Source organism: Plasmodium yoelii (genome assembly GCF_900002385.2).
Source record: "Plasmodium yoelii strain 17X genome assembly, chromosome: 11".
Taxonomy (NCBI): Eukaryota; Apicomplexa; class Aconoidasida; order Haemosporida; family Plasmodiidae; genus Plasmodium; species Plasmodium yoelii.
Window position 1 is genome coordinate 1,277 of NC_036183.2, and position 16,768 is coordinate 18,044.

The 16,768-nt window shown below is 21.4% G+C and overlaps 4 protein-coding genes across 4 annotated transcripts; 1 reads left to right on the forward strand and 3 right to left on the reverse strand.

Moving 5' to 3' along the window:
* Window positions 1–2,119: 2,119 nt before the first annotated feature.
* PY17X_1100003 (PIR protein) lies at window positions 2,120–4,321 on the reverse strand (the record flags this gene model as incomplete). Its single annotated transcript, XM_022955640.2, has 3 exons — window positions 2,120–2,227; window positions 2,322–4,163; window positions 4,304–4,321. The coding sequence occupies 3 exons, from the start codon at window positions 4,319–4,321 to the stop codon at window positions 2,120–2,122; spliced, it is 1,968 nt and encodes a 655-aa protein (XP_022810888.2).
* A 2,810-nt stretch (window positions 4,322–7,131) lies between these two features.
* On the reverse strand, window positions 7,132–8,234 carry PY17X_1100005 (PIR protein; the record flags this gene model as incomplete). The annotated part of the gene is made up of 3 exons (XM_022955634.1): window positions 7,132–7,197; window positions 7,283–8,098; window positions 8,220–8,234. The coding sequence occupies 3 exons, from the start codon at window positions 8,232–8,234 to the stop codon at window positions 7,132–7,134; spliced, it is 897 nt and encodes a 298-aa protein (XP_022810887.1).
* A 2,174-nt stretch (window positions 8,235–10,408) lies between these two features.
* PY17X_1100007 (PIR protein) lies at window positions 10,409–11,478 on the reverse strand (the record flags this gene model as incomplete). The annotated part of the gene is made up of 3 exons (XM_022955625.1): window positions 10,409–10,507; window positions 10,598–11,341; window positions 11,464–11,478. 3 exons carry the CDS (start codon window positions 11,476–11,478, stop codon window positions 10,409–10,411), a joined length of 858 nt encoding a protein of 285 aa, XP_022810886.1.
* Window positions 11,479–15,021: 3,543 nt separating this feature from the next.
* Window positions 15,022–16,462, forward strand: PY17X_1100009 (fam-a protein; the record flags this gene model as incomplete). Its single annotated transcript, XM_022956172.2, has 6 exons — window positions 15,022–15,176; window positions 15,313–15,544; window positions 15,633–15,702; window positions 15,871–15,980; window positions 16,061–16,249; window positions 16,439–16,462. 6 exons carry the CDS (start codon window positions 15,022–15,024, stop codon window positions 16,460–16,462), a joined length of 780 nt encoding a protein of 259 aa, XP_022810680.2.
* Window positions 16,463–16,768: the final 306 nt, after the last annotated feature.

The window sequence follows — 16,768 nt, forward strand, 5'->3', positions numbered from 1 at the left end:
CAAAAATAGAAAAATATATATCTACAAAATGATCAAAATTTAATTATTGACTTTTTATTTTTCTCATTTCACATATATTATCACACCTATAACATTTAAACACTATATTACCTTTATTTTTACATATCTCAATCAGAGTAAAAAATACAACAAAAATTTAAATACAAAATTCCATCATATACCAAATATATTGATTAATTCCTTCCTTTTTTAATCAAAATATATAGAATTTTTAATTATAATTATATTATAATTTTCTTTATAAATATTACATCACTGTATTTATAATAATGAACGAAATATATCTGACTTATTTAAAATGTGTATACTCTTTTAAATTCAAACCCATACACCTGCAACATTAAACCGGGACCCTGGACATTTTTTAATTACCAAAAAAATTAAATATTCCTATCTTAATATTATTTATTGGATTTTATTTTGTATTTTATTGTTATAATAAACTTTATAATTACATTAATTCGTTTTATACATTTATTATATTATAATATTTTTACTTAATTATGCAAAAATCAAATTAACAAAAGCATTATATTGTTGCCTTTTTATTGGCAATAAATGTATTAACCCCAGGATCCAATAATTATGTTGAAGCAAACCCAGAAATTATAAGCAAAATAAAAAAAATGCTAAGTCGTTTATTAAAAAAGTTAAAAATAACAAAACTGCAGTTATATCTACTTTATTGCCACATTAGCATTAATATTTGGTACTATCTTTGGTGTAATCCATTATCAAAAGAATGGAATTACTAAAAAACAATCATCCAACAGTGAAACAAAACCCTTAACTGTTCCACTGAAAACACAATATCAGATAATAAAAGTATATTATCAACAATAAAAAATGAAACAAAATCACCACCGTATAATTATACCACAACAGAGTATCCACCAATATCTCACTGTAGTTACTGATTCATATTATATATTTTCATGATATATTATGAGAATAAACCAAAAATTCAATTATATCACACACTATGTAAAAATTAATTGATATAATTAATATAATTAAACAAATCAATAAAATGTCAATAATTCGCGACATTTAAATATCTTTATGTTATAAATTTCCCTTTTTTGTAACATTTTATTTTAATTTGTATATCCCATATATATATGTAACCATATATTGGATTTATTAAAATGTGTCAATATTTGATATTGCAATTCAGAACCTATATATATCCGCATGCTTCCTTTGGAATGATTTAATTCCGATACACCATTGAAACACCTTTTTGTTTTCCGATATTTCTCCATTTGTTACCATAAAAAACATATTCCCCATATAATACTTATATGTCCTGTTATTTGTGTCCTTTATAGTAAAAATAAACCGTGATTTATTCTTTATTCCCAATAATATCACGTCTTATTGTTTATTGCAAATAGTATCATGACATATATTTTTATTTGTAAGTGATATTTGATTTTAATATTATTTATAGTAATGAAATTAATAAGATGATCACAATGATTCAATATAAATGTTACGTTGATGTAATAATTTTTTATATTGTTATTTAAACCATATAATATCAATATATTTTATCAACATCTATATGAACATTATAATAAAATAACTAAAACTATGATTGCTTTAAAAAACAATTTCATAGCTATTAATAAAAAAAATAAAATATAACGTAAATATAAACAATATAAGATAACAGTTTATTTGTTTTCTTACAATTGTAACATCCCGTTCGGAAATTATAGTATTAAATAAAACATAAATGTAGAATAAAAATAAGCGGTTTTGTTAAATAAAAATATTCATAAAATGAACATATTATGATATATATAATTCAATATAACCCTCCCTAACCCTGAACCCTTGAAATTTTGGAATATGATATGTATATATTTTTATTTTTTATAATGTATTACTATATATATTTAAATTATTTTTTCTATTATAATAACATTTAGTAAACTTTCATAGACAAATAAATATTATCAAATTATAAAAAATTAAATAAAAATATAACTCAGAACCCTGCCATATGATCTTCCTCTATATGTTTCTATATACTTAATAATATCATTATCTTATCTTTCACCTCAATTTATAATTATCCCATTGGTTATTTTCAATGAATGTATTGCAACATTTCGGTATTATTTTCATCACACAATTTTAAAACCTTTTTCATGTTTTTTTTTTTTTTCGCCTTTTTTCTCCGCCCAAATGCGAAATACTAACATAAAAATAGTAAAAATATATAGTTATTTGTTTTTTATCCATACACAAAATATGTAGTAATACATATTTTTTAATTTTCTTTATATTACCTTATACATAAATGCTAAAATAACGAGTATTGAAATAACTGTAATTAAATATGCAACTATGTTGTATCCTTTAAATAAATTTCCTGGAAATCCTATTTCATATGTGCCTTTTTCTACATCGACTCTAATGGCTCTTGTTTCAACATCAATACTAGGAATTATATTGGTATAACCCTCTGGTGATTGAAGTTGTTCCTTAGAGGGAGCATCTGGATTTTTTTCTTGTTCACTACTTGTTGAGCCATTTTCTGGTGGAGAAAGTGATTCTTGTAAATTATGATTTCCTTGGTCACCTGACATTTGTGTTTGTGTATCTTGTGCTTTTTGTTTTTCGGAATCTGATGTTCCGTTATCTGGTAAAGGAGGGATATGTCCTTCTCCATTCTCTTTACTTGGTAGCTTATCCTTTAATGTTTCAATTTTTTGTGGTTCATTTCCTTGCATTCCTTTAAGATATTCCATTATATCAAAATTATTATAATAATCTGCATAAGTATTATAAGTCTGATGTAAAGTAGGCCATACCTCCTCGTATAAATGTCTTCGAATATCATTAAGTGAAGTAGTAATAGATTTTTTGTATTCTTCAATATAGGTTTTAAGTAAATTCTCATATTCTTCTAAATTTGGAAAATCAAAACCATCGTGATTTCCTTTTGGGCTTTGAGACATTTGTGTCTTACCTTGATTAGTTTCTAACTCATTGCTTTGATCTATTTTACCATTATCTGGACTTTCTTGATCATTTGAAATTTTATGACCACTTGGATTTTCTTGGTCAGTTGAAATTTCTTTACCAGTTAGACCTTCTTTACCAGTTAGACCTTCTTTACCAGTTAGACCTTTACCAGTTAGATTTTCTTGACCAGTTGGACTTTTTTGAATACCTGGACCATCACTGCCACCCTTTAAGGATTGAGGCTCATCTTTTAATAAAGAATTGTCAAGTTTTGGCAATTTAATGCTTTGATTATGTTGAGATTCAGATCCTGAACCGTTTAAATTATCATCTTTATTTTTAGGGGTAACTTTTTGACTACTTTGACCCCCCCCTTGAATTTTAATGTTTGGTATGGTTGTATGTTTTATTGGTGCTTTTCGAACAGTCGGAATATTATTTGTAGTTTTTACTTTACACGCTGGAGCACTGAAGTTAAATGTTTTAAATGTTTTCATAGAATATGAATCATTTACACCAGGCACTTTAAGTTCTCGAAAGCGTTTATCGAAATTCTTAATACTAGAATTATTCTCAATAGCAGAAGTTCTAATGTCATCATATATTTTTTTTAATTTGTTCAATAGATATAGATATGAATCACATTCAGGATAAGCCTTGTAAAGGGATATATATTGATTAAAACAATAGGTAGAATTGTGAGAAAGAGTCTTACTTAGGGCACCGTTTTTTTTATAATCTACAATTGTATTACATATATAGCCAAGTAACGTATACAATTCACGCAAATGCCTAAGATTACCATCTTTCAAACCCCTTAGATTATATAAACTATTCCAATATTTAAAATTAGCCATATGTTTCTTTAAATATTTGTCATAAGCTGAACTTAAAGTAATTTTACTAGCATTGTCTTTGTCTTTCTCTTTGATTGCATCAAATAATTTATTAGCTAACCACAGCATAATATAATCAGAATACTTGTTGTCTTTATCGTAAAGCTTCATAGATAAAGCCTCGAACAAACCAGCAATACTTTCAATCTTAGTTGTACACTTTCTTTGATTAGTGCAATAATCACGGAATTCTGCGGAATTGGTAATTTGCCTATGTGTGGAAACATTACCTTTAAAAAAATTATCCGCTTCAAGAAATAACTCACACTGAGAAAAAGTATATTTAAATTAATAAAAATATGTATTAATACAAAATTTATTGAATAAAATTTAATGTGATTTGTAAACAAATTAAACACAATAAAATAAAGGATAGCCATATTTTATTTTAAAATAAAATTATTTACCATTTTTAGATCCCCCATTGTAATAGAATTTTGTTCTTAATCTATAGATTAGTATCATATTGTTTTTATATAAAATATATATACTGACAAAAGAGGTTCTGTAAATGAGCCTCTTATATTACATTTATCGTATTAAAAACATTGAAAATTTAATAATAATTTAAAATTAATATGGAATAATAATACAATAATATTAATAAAGGAATATTATATTTACTATTATTGACATTTGCTAAATTGCCTTAAATTATGGTTGATTTAATGCATATTTAATCATATGTATATATAATAAAATTTATGCATAAAATCAATATTACTAATAATATTATACATAATTAATTTTATTATAAAATATTAAGGAATTTTATAATGAATTTAAAAAATATATACTTAAACATATGTTTTAATATAGAACATAAGCAATGACCTAAAACTTAATACTGTATGAATCAAAAAATTAAAAAAGTTGTTATTAGAATCCTTAAAAATATATAAATAGTCACTTATTAAAATATATTAAATTTTTATATACTTGTTTTTAATATTATATACCACTGTTTTATTAAAATTATAGTATTTTCAAATTAAGTTCCATGCTCCATTTTCTATCCAAATTATACAATTTTAATATTATTATTATTTAATATAAATAAATTAAAAAATAATTTTAATTTATTAAATAACTTTATTTTTATTCCTATATATTCCAATTTAAAACTATTCTTTATTGAATAATTTTATAATATATTTTGCACATCTTTCCCTCGGTTCAAAACGACAGTTAACATCGAACCCGTATTTATTAAGCTATTTATAAGTTTAAATAAGCCTTAAAATGTAAATGTTTTTTAAAATAATACTTAGTAAATATTAAATATTAATATATAAATAACTATTATGCAAATTTTAAAGTATAATAGGAAACTACGTAATTAGGTTGTTTATTGCACGCCGAGAAGAGAGAGATAAGAGAAGTATCATTTTTTAGGACAAAACTATACCCATATAAGACTCACCTATTATACATAGTTTAATTATTCCTTATAGTTTCTACCATTAAAACTTTCAATTCATGTATATATTAAAAATGGTTTATAATTATTTTCTAAATATATAGTTTGCTTTTATATTTTATAATAAACTATATTTTAAGGGAACTATAGAATTATTAATATTATTTTACTTGGTAGTGTTAATTCTAATATTAGCACATTAAAAAAATACTAACCCAAAATTATAATATTTCATTTGATGTTTTATGCATATAATTTTAATATTATTACAAGTTTAATCATATATATCAACATATTCGAATCAAATGAATTTAATGACTTTTTCCTATTTAATACTTTATCTATTATTATTACTATTGTTATTTTGCTAATATATCACTGTATAGTGAAACGGAATAATTAACCCACTTAATACAAATATTTTGAATCAAATATAATATTTCCGTGTTTCATTGTTTAAAGTATAACATTTTAGAACATATATACTATCTCGTAAAACGATATATTTATAATACATATTTATTAATTTATATATGATAACCTAATAAAAATAATATTAGTTCAAATTAAATTAATTATTATTTGCCTTTTCTATAAAATTAATATTAGTATTTAATTATAAGAAGTTTCCACAATAAAACAATATTTCAATATTAGTTATTACTAGAGCATTTTATTAAATTATATGCATAGATATATAATAATAACGCTATTCTATATATCATATTATTTATAATTATTATAACAAAATATGATATTAAATATTATTAATATATTTATATTTTTTTAACTATTTTAAATATAATATATTTCTAATTTATATATACTTCAAAACTATAAATTTAAAAAATGAATACTGATTAATCTAATGTTATACCTTTATAGTAAATAAATTAATGTATATATAAGTATCTCTATTATTTAAACTTAAAACTTTAGCATAAAATGAAACTATGTATAATCGAAAGTTAAAAGGATAATATACATATATCTATAATATAATTTTTTATTAATATGTATATTTTTATTGATTATTAAAAATGTTAGATGCATAAAATGCCTTTTATAGATAACGTTGTGTTATCGAATATCGATCGATATACCATACATCTATATTTTATGATTATCTATTATACATTGGTAATATGTTTAATTAATGTTAAAAACACATATATTAATCCGAATATATATTGTAATGTAGGCAATTGTTCCAAACAAATCTAATTATAATTTATACTCTGATATATAATATTATTATACTGTTCGGTTATCAAAATATGATTTAAATTAAAACAAATGATACAAGTTATAAGTTTTACTAAATAAAATTTTCATAAAATAAAGAAACATATTATGACATGCATAATTCAATATAGTTATGATTAACAAGCTTATATAATAAATAATTATGATATATCATAATATGAATTAATATATCCAATATAGACATTTTTTTAATCATATTAAATCGATATGAACACTAAATTATATATATTATAATTTATGAAAAAATTTTATGTGACCCTTTTCATATTAATGCTAATACCCCTTTTTTGGTTGCATATTTAGGCTTTATCGCGTGATTAAACATATGTGAATGGTCATATATTTAATTAGTGTTCAAATTATAAAAAATTAAATGAGATATAATACTTAGCCCTAACCCGAATATGGGTCCCACAGCATAAAAACTATATAAAAATTATGTAAAAATTACTTCGAAATAAACAATTTCTTAAAATATATCAATCATTATTATTATTCCTAAGATAGTCATTACTCTTCGAATCTTATATTAATTATCCATTTTCTTCTTTATTTTTTTAGCTTTTCTCTTAAATTTTGTTTTTGAGATCGTTTCCGAAATCCAAATAACGAATACTAATATAAAATGTTAAGAAGCGTACGATTGTTCGTTAATGTTTACATATATATAGTATTTTTATTTAAATTCCTTATTATTTACCTTATAAGAAATTCCAAAAAAAAATGATGCTACAACAAATATAATTGCAATTGGAATTAATATACTTTTTGTCACTGGACATTCTTTCACTGGACATTCTGTCACTGGAATTTCTTTCACTGAACATTCTTTCACTGGACTTTTTGTCACTGAACTTCGTAAACAAGTTTCAAGGGATTCGGTATCACCACATACTGTTTTATATTTCTCTTTAAATTTGTCATAATCTTTTGATAAACTAAACAATAGTTGTAAATAAGAACTTCCTTTATCAATATCTAAACCATTTTTAACATTTTCATATTTTTTATAAAATTCTCCAGCACTTTTTAAACATATATTGCATTGCCCTTTGTTTTTATCAAGTTCATCACCCATCTTACATAATAATTTAAATACTTCATAAAAATTAAATATATCTTTAATATCGATATTCATCGATTCTATTTTGTTTTCTATATCATTCTTTTTAATCCTATTACTCTTAAATATATTTTCCTCATATTTACTATTTGTTTTTATTTGTTTGGTATAAAAATCGTTTAATTTGGTGGTTCCATTTTGTGTTTTTTGATTCAGTTTGTGACCTAACCATAAAATAGCGTATTCAGCAATTTTATCACTATCTAAATTCTTATCAATACCAGTACCATTAAAGTAATTTAGGAATGCTATAAAGGCAGAACTAATTTTTTTGTCGTCATTATCACAGTTTTGGTTAGGACAATGCTGATTGGTAAAACTTCCTTTTAACGTATAATTTTGAGAAATTTGATCGAAGAAAATACCATGATCCATCAAGTTAATTACATCACACTACGAATATATTTTACGAATTAAACAAAAGAATGTATTAATATAAATGTTACTAAAATGAAAATTAATATAATTTATAGTTAATGCAACATCCAAATAATGTAAGAAAAAGGTTATATACCAGCTTAATAGACATTATAATGAAATTCCGTTATAATTTGGAGATTATGTGGGATGATGTTATTTATATATATTGTATTTACTTAAGTTCTTTACATACCAATTATATTTTGTTAAATATATTCTTAATTTTAACTTCATATAAAATAATAATATAGTAGTATTACTAAAATCATATTATACTTATTTTATGACATTTAGCTAAATTAACTTAAATATAGGGTTTCTTAATACATTTTATACAAAAAATACTATTCTAACTAACATTTGGTATAACTTTATTATAAAATGGATATACTTTTATAATGAATTTAAAAAATATATACTTATACATATGCTTTAATATAGAACATAAGCAACCCCCTAAAACTTAAATAATGAACAAATATAAAAATTTAAGAAAGCTATTATTATTATCCTTAAAAGTATATAAATAGTTATTTAGTAAGATAGATTAAATTTTTATATATTTGTTTCTTATAATATATAATATATTCTTTTCTAAAATTATAACACTTACAAAATAACTTGAATTGTTCCATTTTCTATGCAAAATACATAAATGTATATTGTTTTAATGAATATAGATATATAAAAAAGAAATTTAGTGCGTTAAATAACTTTATATTTATTACAATATACCTTATTGGGTAATTTTATAATATATTTTTCCATTTTTTCCACTGTTAAAACACCAATTAACACTGAACCCGTATTTATAAGCTTAAATAAGTTTTTATATGTAGATTGTTTTTAAAACCATACTTAGAAAATATTAAATATTAATACATAAATAAGTATTGGTGCAAATTTTAAAGTATAATGGAAAACTATGTTTAATTAGGTTGTTATATTACCTTTAAGAGGAGAGAGATAAGATATATTGCTATTTTAATATATAAATTTAAATAAATATTTTCTAAATGTTTTACATAGTTCATTTTTATCACATATATTTTATTGTTATAGTTATCAATGTATATAAATTCAAATAATTTACTAAAAATTCTATATTTTATTAATTCTACAAAAAACTATGATAATATAATATTGAATAATAAAATGATATTTAATATTAATTAAGTAATTAACCCTTTCTCCATTAATCCATATTTTTAGAATATAAAACTAAAATTTCCAAATTGGATCATTAACAAATATATAATGTATTATTATGTCTTTTCGATAAAATTAATATTAATGTTTAATTATATGAAGGTTTCACAATAAAACAATATTTCAATATTAGTTACTAGTAGATTAATTTATTATATTATATTTATAGGTGTATAATAATGCATCATATCTATAATATTAAACTTTATTAATATATTTATATTTTATTTTTTAACTATTTTAAAATATAATTATTTATACCTCAAAACTATAAAGTTTACAAATTAATAGTGATTAATCTATTATTATACCTTATAATAAATAAATTAAAGCGTATGAAGCAACTTCTATTAATACAAGAAGATAATAGTAACTACAATTAAAAATTAAAAAAATCTTAGATGCATAATAATATTTTATAGATAATGTTGTATTGTCGATTATCGATCGATATTTATGAATCTATATTTTATGATTATCTATTATGCATTATTAGTGTACTTAATTAACATTAAAAATATAATCATTAATATGAATCGAATTATAATTATACTCTGATAATAAAATTATTATACTGTTCGGTTATAAAAATACGATTTAAATTAAAATAAATATGATGCAAATAATAAGTTTTACTAAATAAAATATTTCACCAAATAAAGAAACATATTGTGTCATGAATAATTCAATATAACAACATATTAACTTTTATATAGGCAATTATGATATAACATAATATGAATTAATATATGTAATATAGATATTTTATTTTAATCATATTAAATATATATTAACACTTAATTATATATATTATAACTTATGAACAAATGTGATGTAGCCTTTTTCATATTAATGGTAATGCTCCTTTGGGAGTACATATTTTTAACTTCATCTCGAAATTAAACATACGGGATGATACATATATTAAATTAGTGTTTAAATTATAAAAAATTAAATGAAATATAATACTTAGCCCTAACCCGAATATGGGTTCCATAACATAAAAACTATATAAAAATTATGCAAAAATTACTTCGAAATAGACAGTTTCTTAAAATACATCAATCGTCATATTCAGAATAATTTATTAATGATCAGTTTCTTCTTTATATTTTTTATTCTTTCTCTTAAACATTGCTTTTGAAATCGTTTCCGAAATCCAAGTGACGAATACTAATATAAAAATTTTAAAAAATGTATAATTTATTTATATTCACAAATTAATCAGTGCTGAATATATTGCTTAATTGACTTATTATTTACCTTATATGCAATTCCCAAGAAAATTGATACTGCAACAAATATAAATGCAATTGGAATTAGTGTGCTTTTTATTACATATTTTCGTGAATATGTTGGAAGTAATGGAAAATCATAACATATACTTTTTAAATTATAATAATCATCTGATAATGTAGATAATAATTGATTATAGGGGCTGTCTCTACCATTATAATAATCTTCATTAAATTCATCATATATTTCAACAAACTTTTTAGCTTTTTCTAAATAATTACCGCAATTTGAGCTGTTTTCATCAACCCCAGTACAAATGTCACATAATAATATAAATGCATCATAAAATTTAGACATAGTTTTAATATCAATACTCATCAAATCTTCTTTTATATATATAAGATCATTATAAGTATGATAACCAGTAACATCTTTTATTTTGGTGTTATACCTCCGATCATTATTTATATATGTATTATAAAAAGTCTCTATACTGCCATTGTCTTTAGCTATGGTAAGGTTTAACATATACCCTAACCATATCAAAATGTAATCAACAATATTGATGTTTCTATTTGCAACAGAATTAAACGGGGTAAAACCCCCAAAGAACTCATCAAACAAATATAAACATCCAGCGTTAACTTTTTCGAAAGGATCATCACATGATCCTTTATCACAATATTTATTCAAATTTTCATCAAAATTTTTATGAATTCCTACAATCACTTCATAAGATAACCATTTCCTTATACTCTCGAACCTTTTACACTAAGAAAACATTTAAAAACAATTAATAAAAACGCGAATTATTAAAATAAAGTTTAATGATATTTATGTAATAAAATATTAAAAAATGTAAAGGAAATTATTATTATTAAAAAATTATATACCACTTCAACACTCATTATAATGGGATTTTATTTTTTATTTATAAATTGAATAAACTCATGCTGTTTTATATACAATGCCACCAATATGTGACATAAATACTTTAACCCAATATATAACAGCTGTCTGTAGTTAAATATATTATATGTTTTTCAATAATTAAATTAATATAGAATAATAAAATAATGTTATTACTAAAAAAAGGTTTTATTAGTGTTTATGCTAATTAGCTAAGTTACCTTAAATAGAGAATTGCTTAATACAATTTTTATTAAATATAGATATGATGGATATTATGCAAAAAATGTTATTCTTACTAATATTTGGTATATCTTTATTATAAAAATGGATATCTTTCTATAAAGAATTTAAAGTATGTTTGAACATAGAAAAGGTATATATTTATATCTTATGTTTTGATGATTGTCCTTCAAAAAATTAAATACCGTATAAATATAAAAAATGCAAAATCCTATCATTACTATAATCCTTAAAGTATATAAATAGTCATTTTTTTAAATATATTAAATATTTACATACTTGTTTCTAATACAATAAACCACAGTTTTATTAAAAATATAGTATTTCCAAATTAAGTTATTTTACTTACATCTATATGCAAATTATATAAATTTATATTGTTTTTAATGAATGTATATAAATTCATAATTAATTTTAATAAGTTCTATAACTTTATTTTCATTCTTATATATTCCAATTTAGAAGTATTCTTTATTTAGTAATTTTATAATGTTTTCCATATTTTTCCACCGTTAAAGTGGTAATTAGCACTGAACACGTATTTATAAGCTTAAATAAGTTTTTATATGTAAGTCGTTTTTAAAATAATACTTAGTAAATGTTAAATATATAACACATAAATAAGTATTGATGAAATATAAGTGTAATAGAAAACTATGAGTTATTATATTGTCCTTTTAGATAGGAGAGATAAGGGACGTATGTTTTTTTAAGACAAGGATGTAGCCATAAAGATTTACCTATTCTACACAGTTTAATTATTTCTTATATTTTCTACCATTAAAGTTTTTAATTCATGTATAAATTAAAAATGACTTAGAATTATTAATATTATTTTGCTTGGTACTGGTAGTCTAATATTATCACATTAAAGCATACTTAAATAAATGTTATAATATTTCATTTTATATTGTATACATACAATTTAATCTGATCACACCTTTAATAATATATAATGAATTTATATCCATATAGTGTACCAAATGAACATAATATATTAATCTAATATTATTATTGTTGTTACTAATGGTATATCACTGTATAGTACAACGGAACAATTAGTGCACTCAATAAAAATCCTTTAAACCAATGTAGAATATTTCCGTATTTTGTTGTTTTAAATTAACTATTTTGGAACATATTATTTCGCAATAACAATATATTTAAATTATATATTTGTGAATTTGTATGTATATAATAACCTAATAAAAATATTATTTCAAATTAATTATTACATACTTTTTCTGTATATTTTGCATTAATATATAATTGTATATATTTCCAAATTTAACATATTTCAATATTAGTAATTGGTATAATATTTTACTATATTAGAACAATAGCGATATTCTATATATCATATTATTTATAATTATTAGCACAAACTATAACATTATATTTTATTAACATTCTTATATGCAATTATATTAACTATTTTAAATGTAATATATTTCCAATTTATTTATACCTTAAAACTATGGAGTTTAAAAATTAATAGTGATTAATATGTTAGTATACCTTATGATAAATAAATTAACGTATATAATGCAACTTCTATTAATACGAAAGAATAGTAGCTACAATTAAAACTTAAAAAATATTGTATATATAGTTCGATTTTTATTTTATTATTAAAAATGTTAGATGCATAAAACGTCTTTTATAGATATCGTTGTGTTGTTGGACTTCGGTCGATATTTTATCACTACCTATTATATATTAGTGATCTGTTTAATTAATCTTAAAAACACACATATTAATATGAAGGTATATTATATTGTAGACAATTGTTACAAATGAATCATCTTATAATTCATACCCACCCTCACATATAATCCTATTATTACAACATATATTCCCGTAATATAATTTAAATCAAAATAACTTTTACTAAATAAAATTTTTCATCGAACAAACAAATCCATTGTATATTATAATGTGGATAATTCAATATAGCCCCTCATTAACAAGTTTTATATAATAGGCAATTGTCATATATAACCAATATTTGTATATCTAATATATTATTTTAATCATTTTAAATCTATATATTATACTTTATCAAACAAATATTATCACCTATTTCATATTGATCACCTATTTCATATTAACCACCTATTTCATATTAATTACCTATTTCATATTAATTACCTATTTCATATTAACCACCTATTTCATATTAATTACCTATTTCATATTAACCACCTATTTCATATTAATTACCTATTTCATATTAACCACACTACCCCTTTTTTCGTTGTATATTTACACATCATCTCCAGATTTAGCATACGCAATCATAAATATATTTAATTATAAAAAAATTAATTATAAAAAATGTAATTATAAAAAATTTAATTATAAAAAATGTAATTACAATATCCCAGAACCACAAACAATCAATCATCAAACATCAATCACAAACATAACCTTGACCCATAAAAAATTAACACCCACCCATTAAGAATATTATAATTAAAAAACAAATTAATTACATTATATATTTCTTGACTTTACAACTTTATGTTTCATTATTTTATTTCATATTTTATTTCACGTTTTATTTCATATTTTACTTCATATTTTATTTGTATTTTTTTTAACTTTATACTTTGTTTTATTATTAAAAGGAAAATTATAATTTGTATTCATTTACAAAAAGCATAGCCATCAATATTAATACCAATAAATAATTTTTATAAAATTAACAATTTTGCTAGAAAAGTCTTATTTAGTAAAATTTGTATTAAAAGTGATAAAAAATCACAAATGTGTAATTACCATAATATAAATTTTATCATTATGAAGTAAAAAATGTTGTTATTATAGTAGTATTAGTAATATAGAGAATTAACTGCATTTCTCATACTAAATTAATTAATATAATATTACTATGATCTTTTATTTACTAATGTAAGTATATGTGTATTTCCATACGTAATGAACTGCTTTATAAACTTTAAATTTAGTTTGATAAATTATAAAAATATAAAATTTGTGTATTCATAATGCCATATATTAAACATATCATTTATATAATTAAAGTTATTTTTGATATTCATTATTTATGAAAACTTCCGTTATTGATGTCGTTTTGTGGTTGAATTATTTAAATAAAAAATATATTAAACTTATAAATCTGATAAAAGAACACATTTACCGTTTAAATAATAGTTTTTATACTTTATTGGAGAAAATTCTTTGCTTCAATTTTAATTACACATCCCAAAATTTCTGAGTTAATTTTTAATTAAAAAAATAATAATATATATTTTAATATTTTGTTTTAAAGTTCCAAAATGAATAAATTTTATATTCAAATTGTTTTTTTTCTTTTAATCATCCCCCTATATGTGAATAATAAAACCCTTGCAACTGAGCTTGTTCCAAAAAAAGATACAAAACACAAATCAAAAAAAGATAAAAAACACAAATCAAAAAAAATTTATTCTACGTAAGAAAATACTGCAATATATATATTACATATTTCATTATGAAAATATTAAATGTATGTCTTTGCAACAATGCTATAAATACAATAACTTTATTTTTGTACACATTACAAATATGTTCATTTTTATCAATGATAGTTCAGAAGAAATATTTAAACAAAACAAACACCTACTATGTACCAATCGCAATGAATCTAGAAATGCGTGCAACTTTATGAATGACGCTTTAAAACAATTAGAACATCATGCTACAAATGGTTATAAAAAGTGTTGTGTAAATTATTCTCAACAGATGGTTCATTATAAAAAAAAACATAAAAACCATACAAAAATTCAAAAAATTGAATATATAGTTGATGATCTGAATAAGGTATCAATTAACGAACAACATTAAAAGTTATAAACCAAATTGAAATTAAAAAATAATTATAATATTTATTTTTCTTTACTTCCATTAGTATAATGAATTAATAAACAAGTTTTGGGATCCCGATCATAGCAAATTTGTGTATGGAAGCTCGGCTAAAAGTATACAAAACATAAATAATTAGTCGAATTAACATATTATTGTTACTATTTATTCGAAATTTCGTGATTTATTATTCCTATTGCTATATGATACTATTTATTGTTTTCCATATATTCAAACTCATAATTTTTGAATTATATCTATGCAATTTTATAATATGTTTTTAGGAAAAATTGTTCGTGTGTATACTCCAAATTTAGTAATGATACAACAACGTTGGAAAAAACTTCCGTGGGCTCGTCATAAATATTTTTATGCTATAGCTGCAAAATTTAAAGTAAGCAAAACTTTCTTTTTCTACTTCGTTATAAATCATATTTTTCGTATTATTCAAATACACTTTTATTATTTTTGTAGATATCAGAAAACAAAACTATAATTGTCATGGCTTCAGCAAATATAATTGATCACAACCGTAAAAATAAAAAATATTTTGAAAATACAATAGTAGAAAGTGCAAATTTATTCCAAGCTGAAGTTGATTCTGAAGATGAGATTAGAAATGGAAAAATAAAAAAAAGCTATGTTAACTTAAGTGGATACATTGTTGAAAAAAGAAAGAACCATATTTATGTCACCTATATCGACTCTATGAACGGTATACATATTTTAATAATATAATACTTTATTTCAACAATTGTTAAAAAAATATGGTTTTAAATAAGTGTACATATTTATAATTTGCAACAAATTTAAACATTTTATATAATCATCCATTTATGCATTTTTTCTTAGAATGATGAACATGGTTCCATTTAACAAAGAACTATTATTGGAAAACCTTTAGATTGTTTGTCATTTCATAAATAAACATATATTTTCACCACCATGATATTAGAAGATTTATATTAATAAAAATATTTATTTCCATGCATAAAGTCCGCTTTAAATTACCATCATAAAACATATTTTTCCGTTTTTAAAAAGTTTATATATTTTTTTTTGTCTTTTAATATTATAATGCATCTACATGTATTAATTTTTTGAACACTACAAATAGAATTGTTATAACTTATGAAGATCTTTTATTTGTCATATTCCTTTAATACTTATCACCCTGTTTTG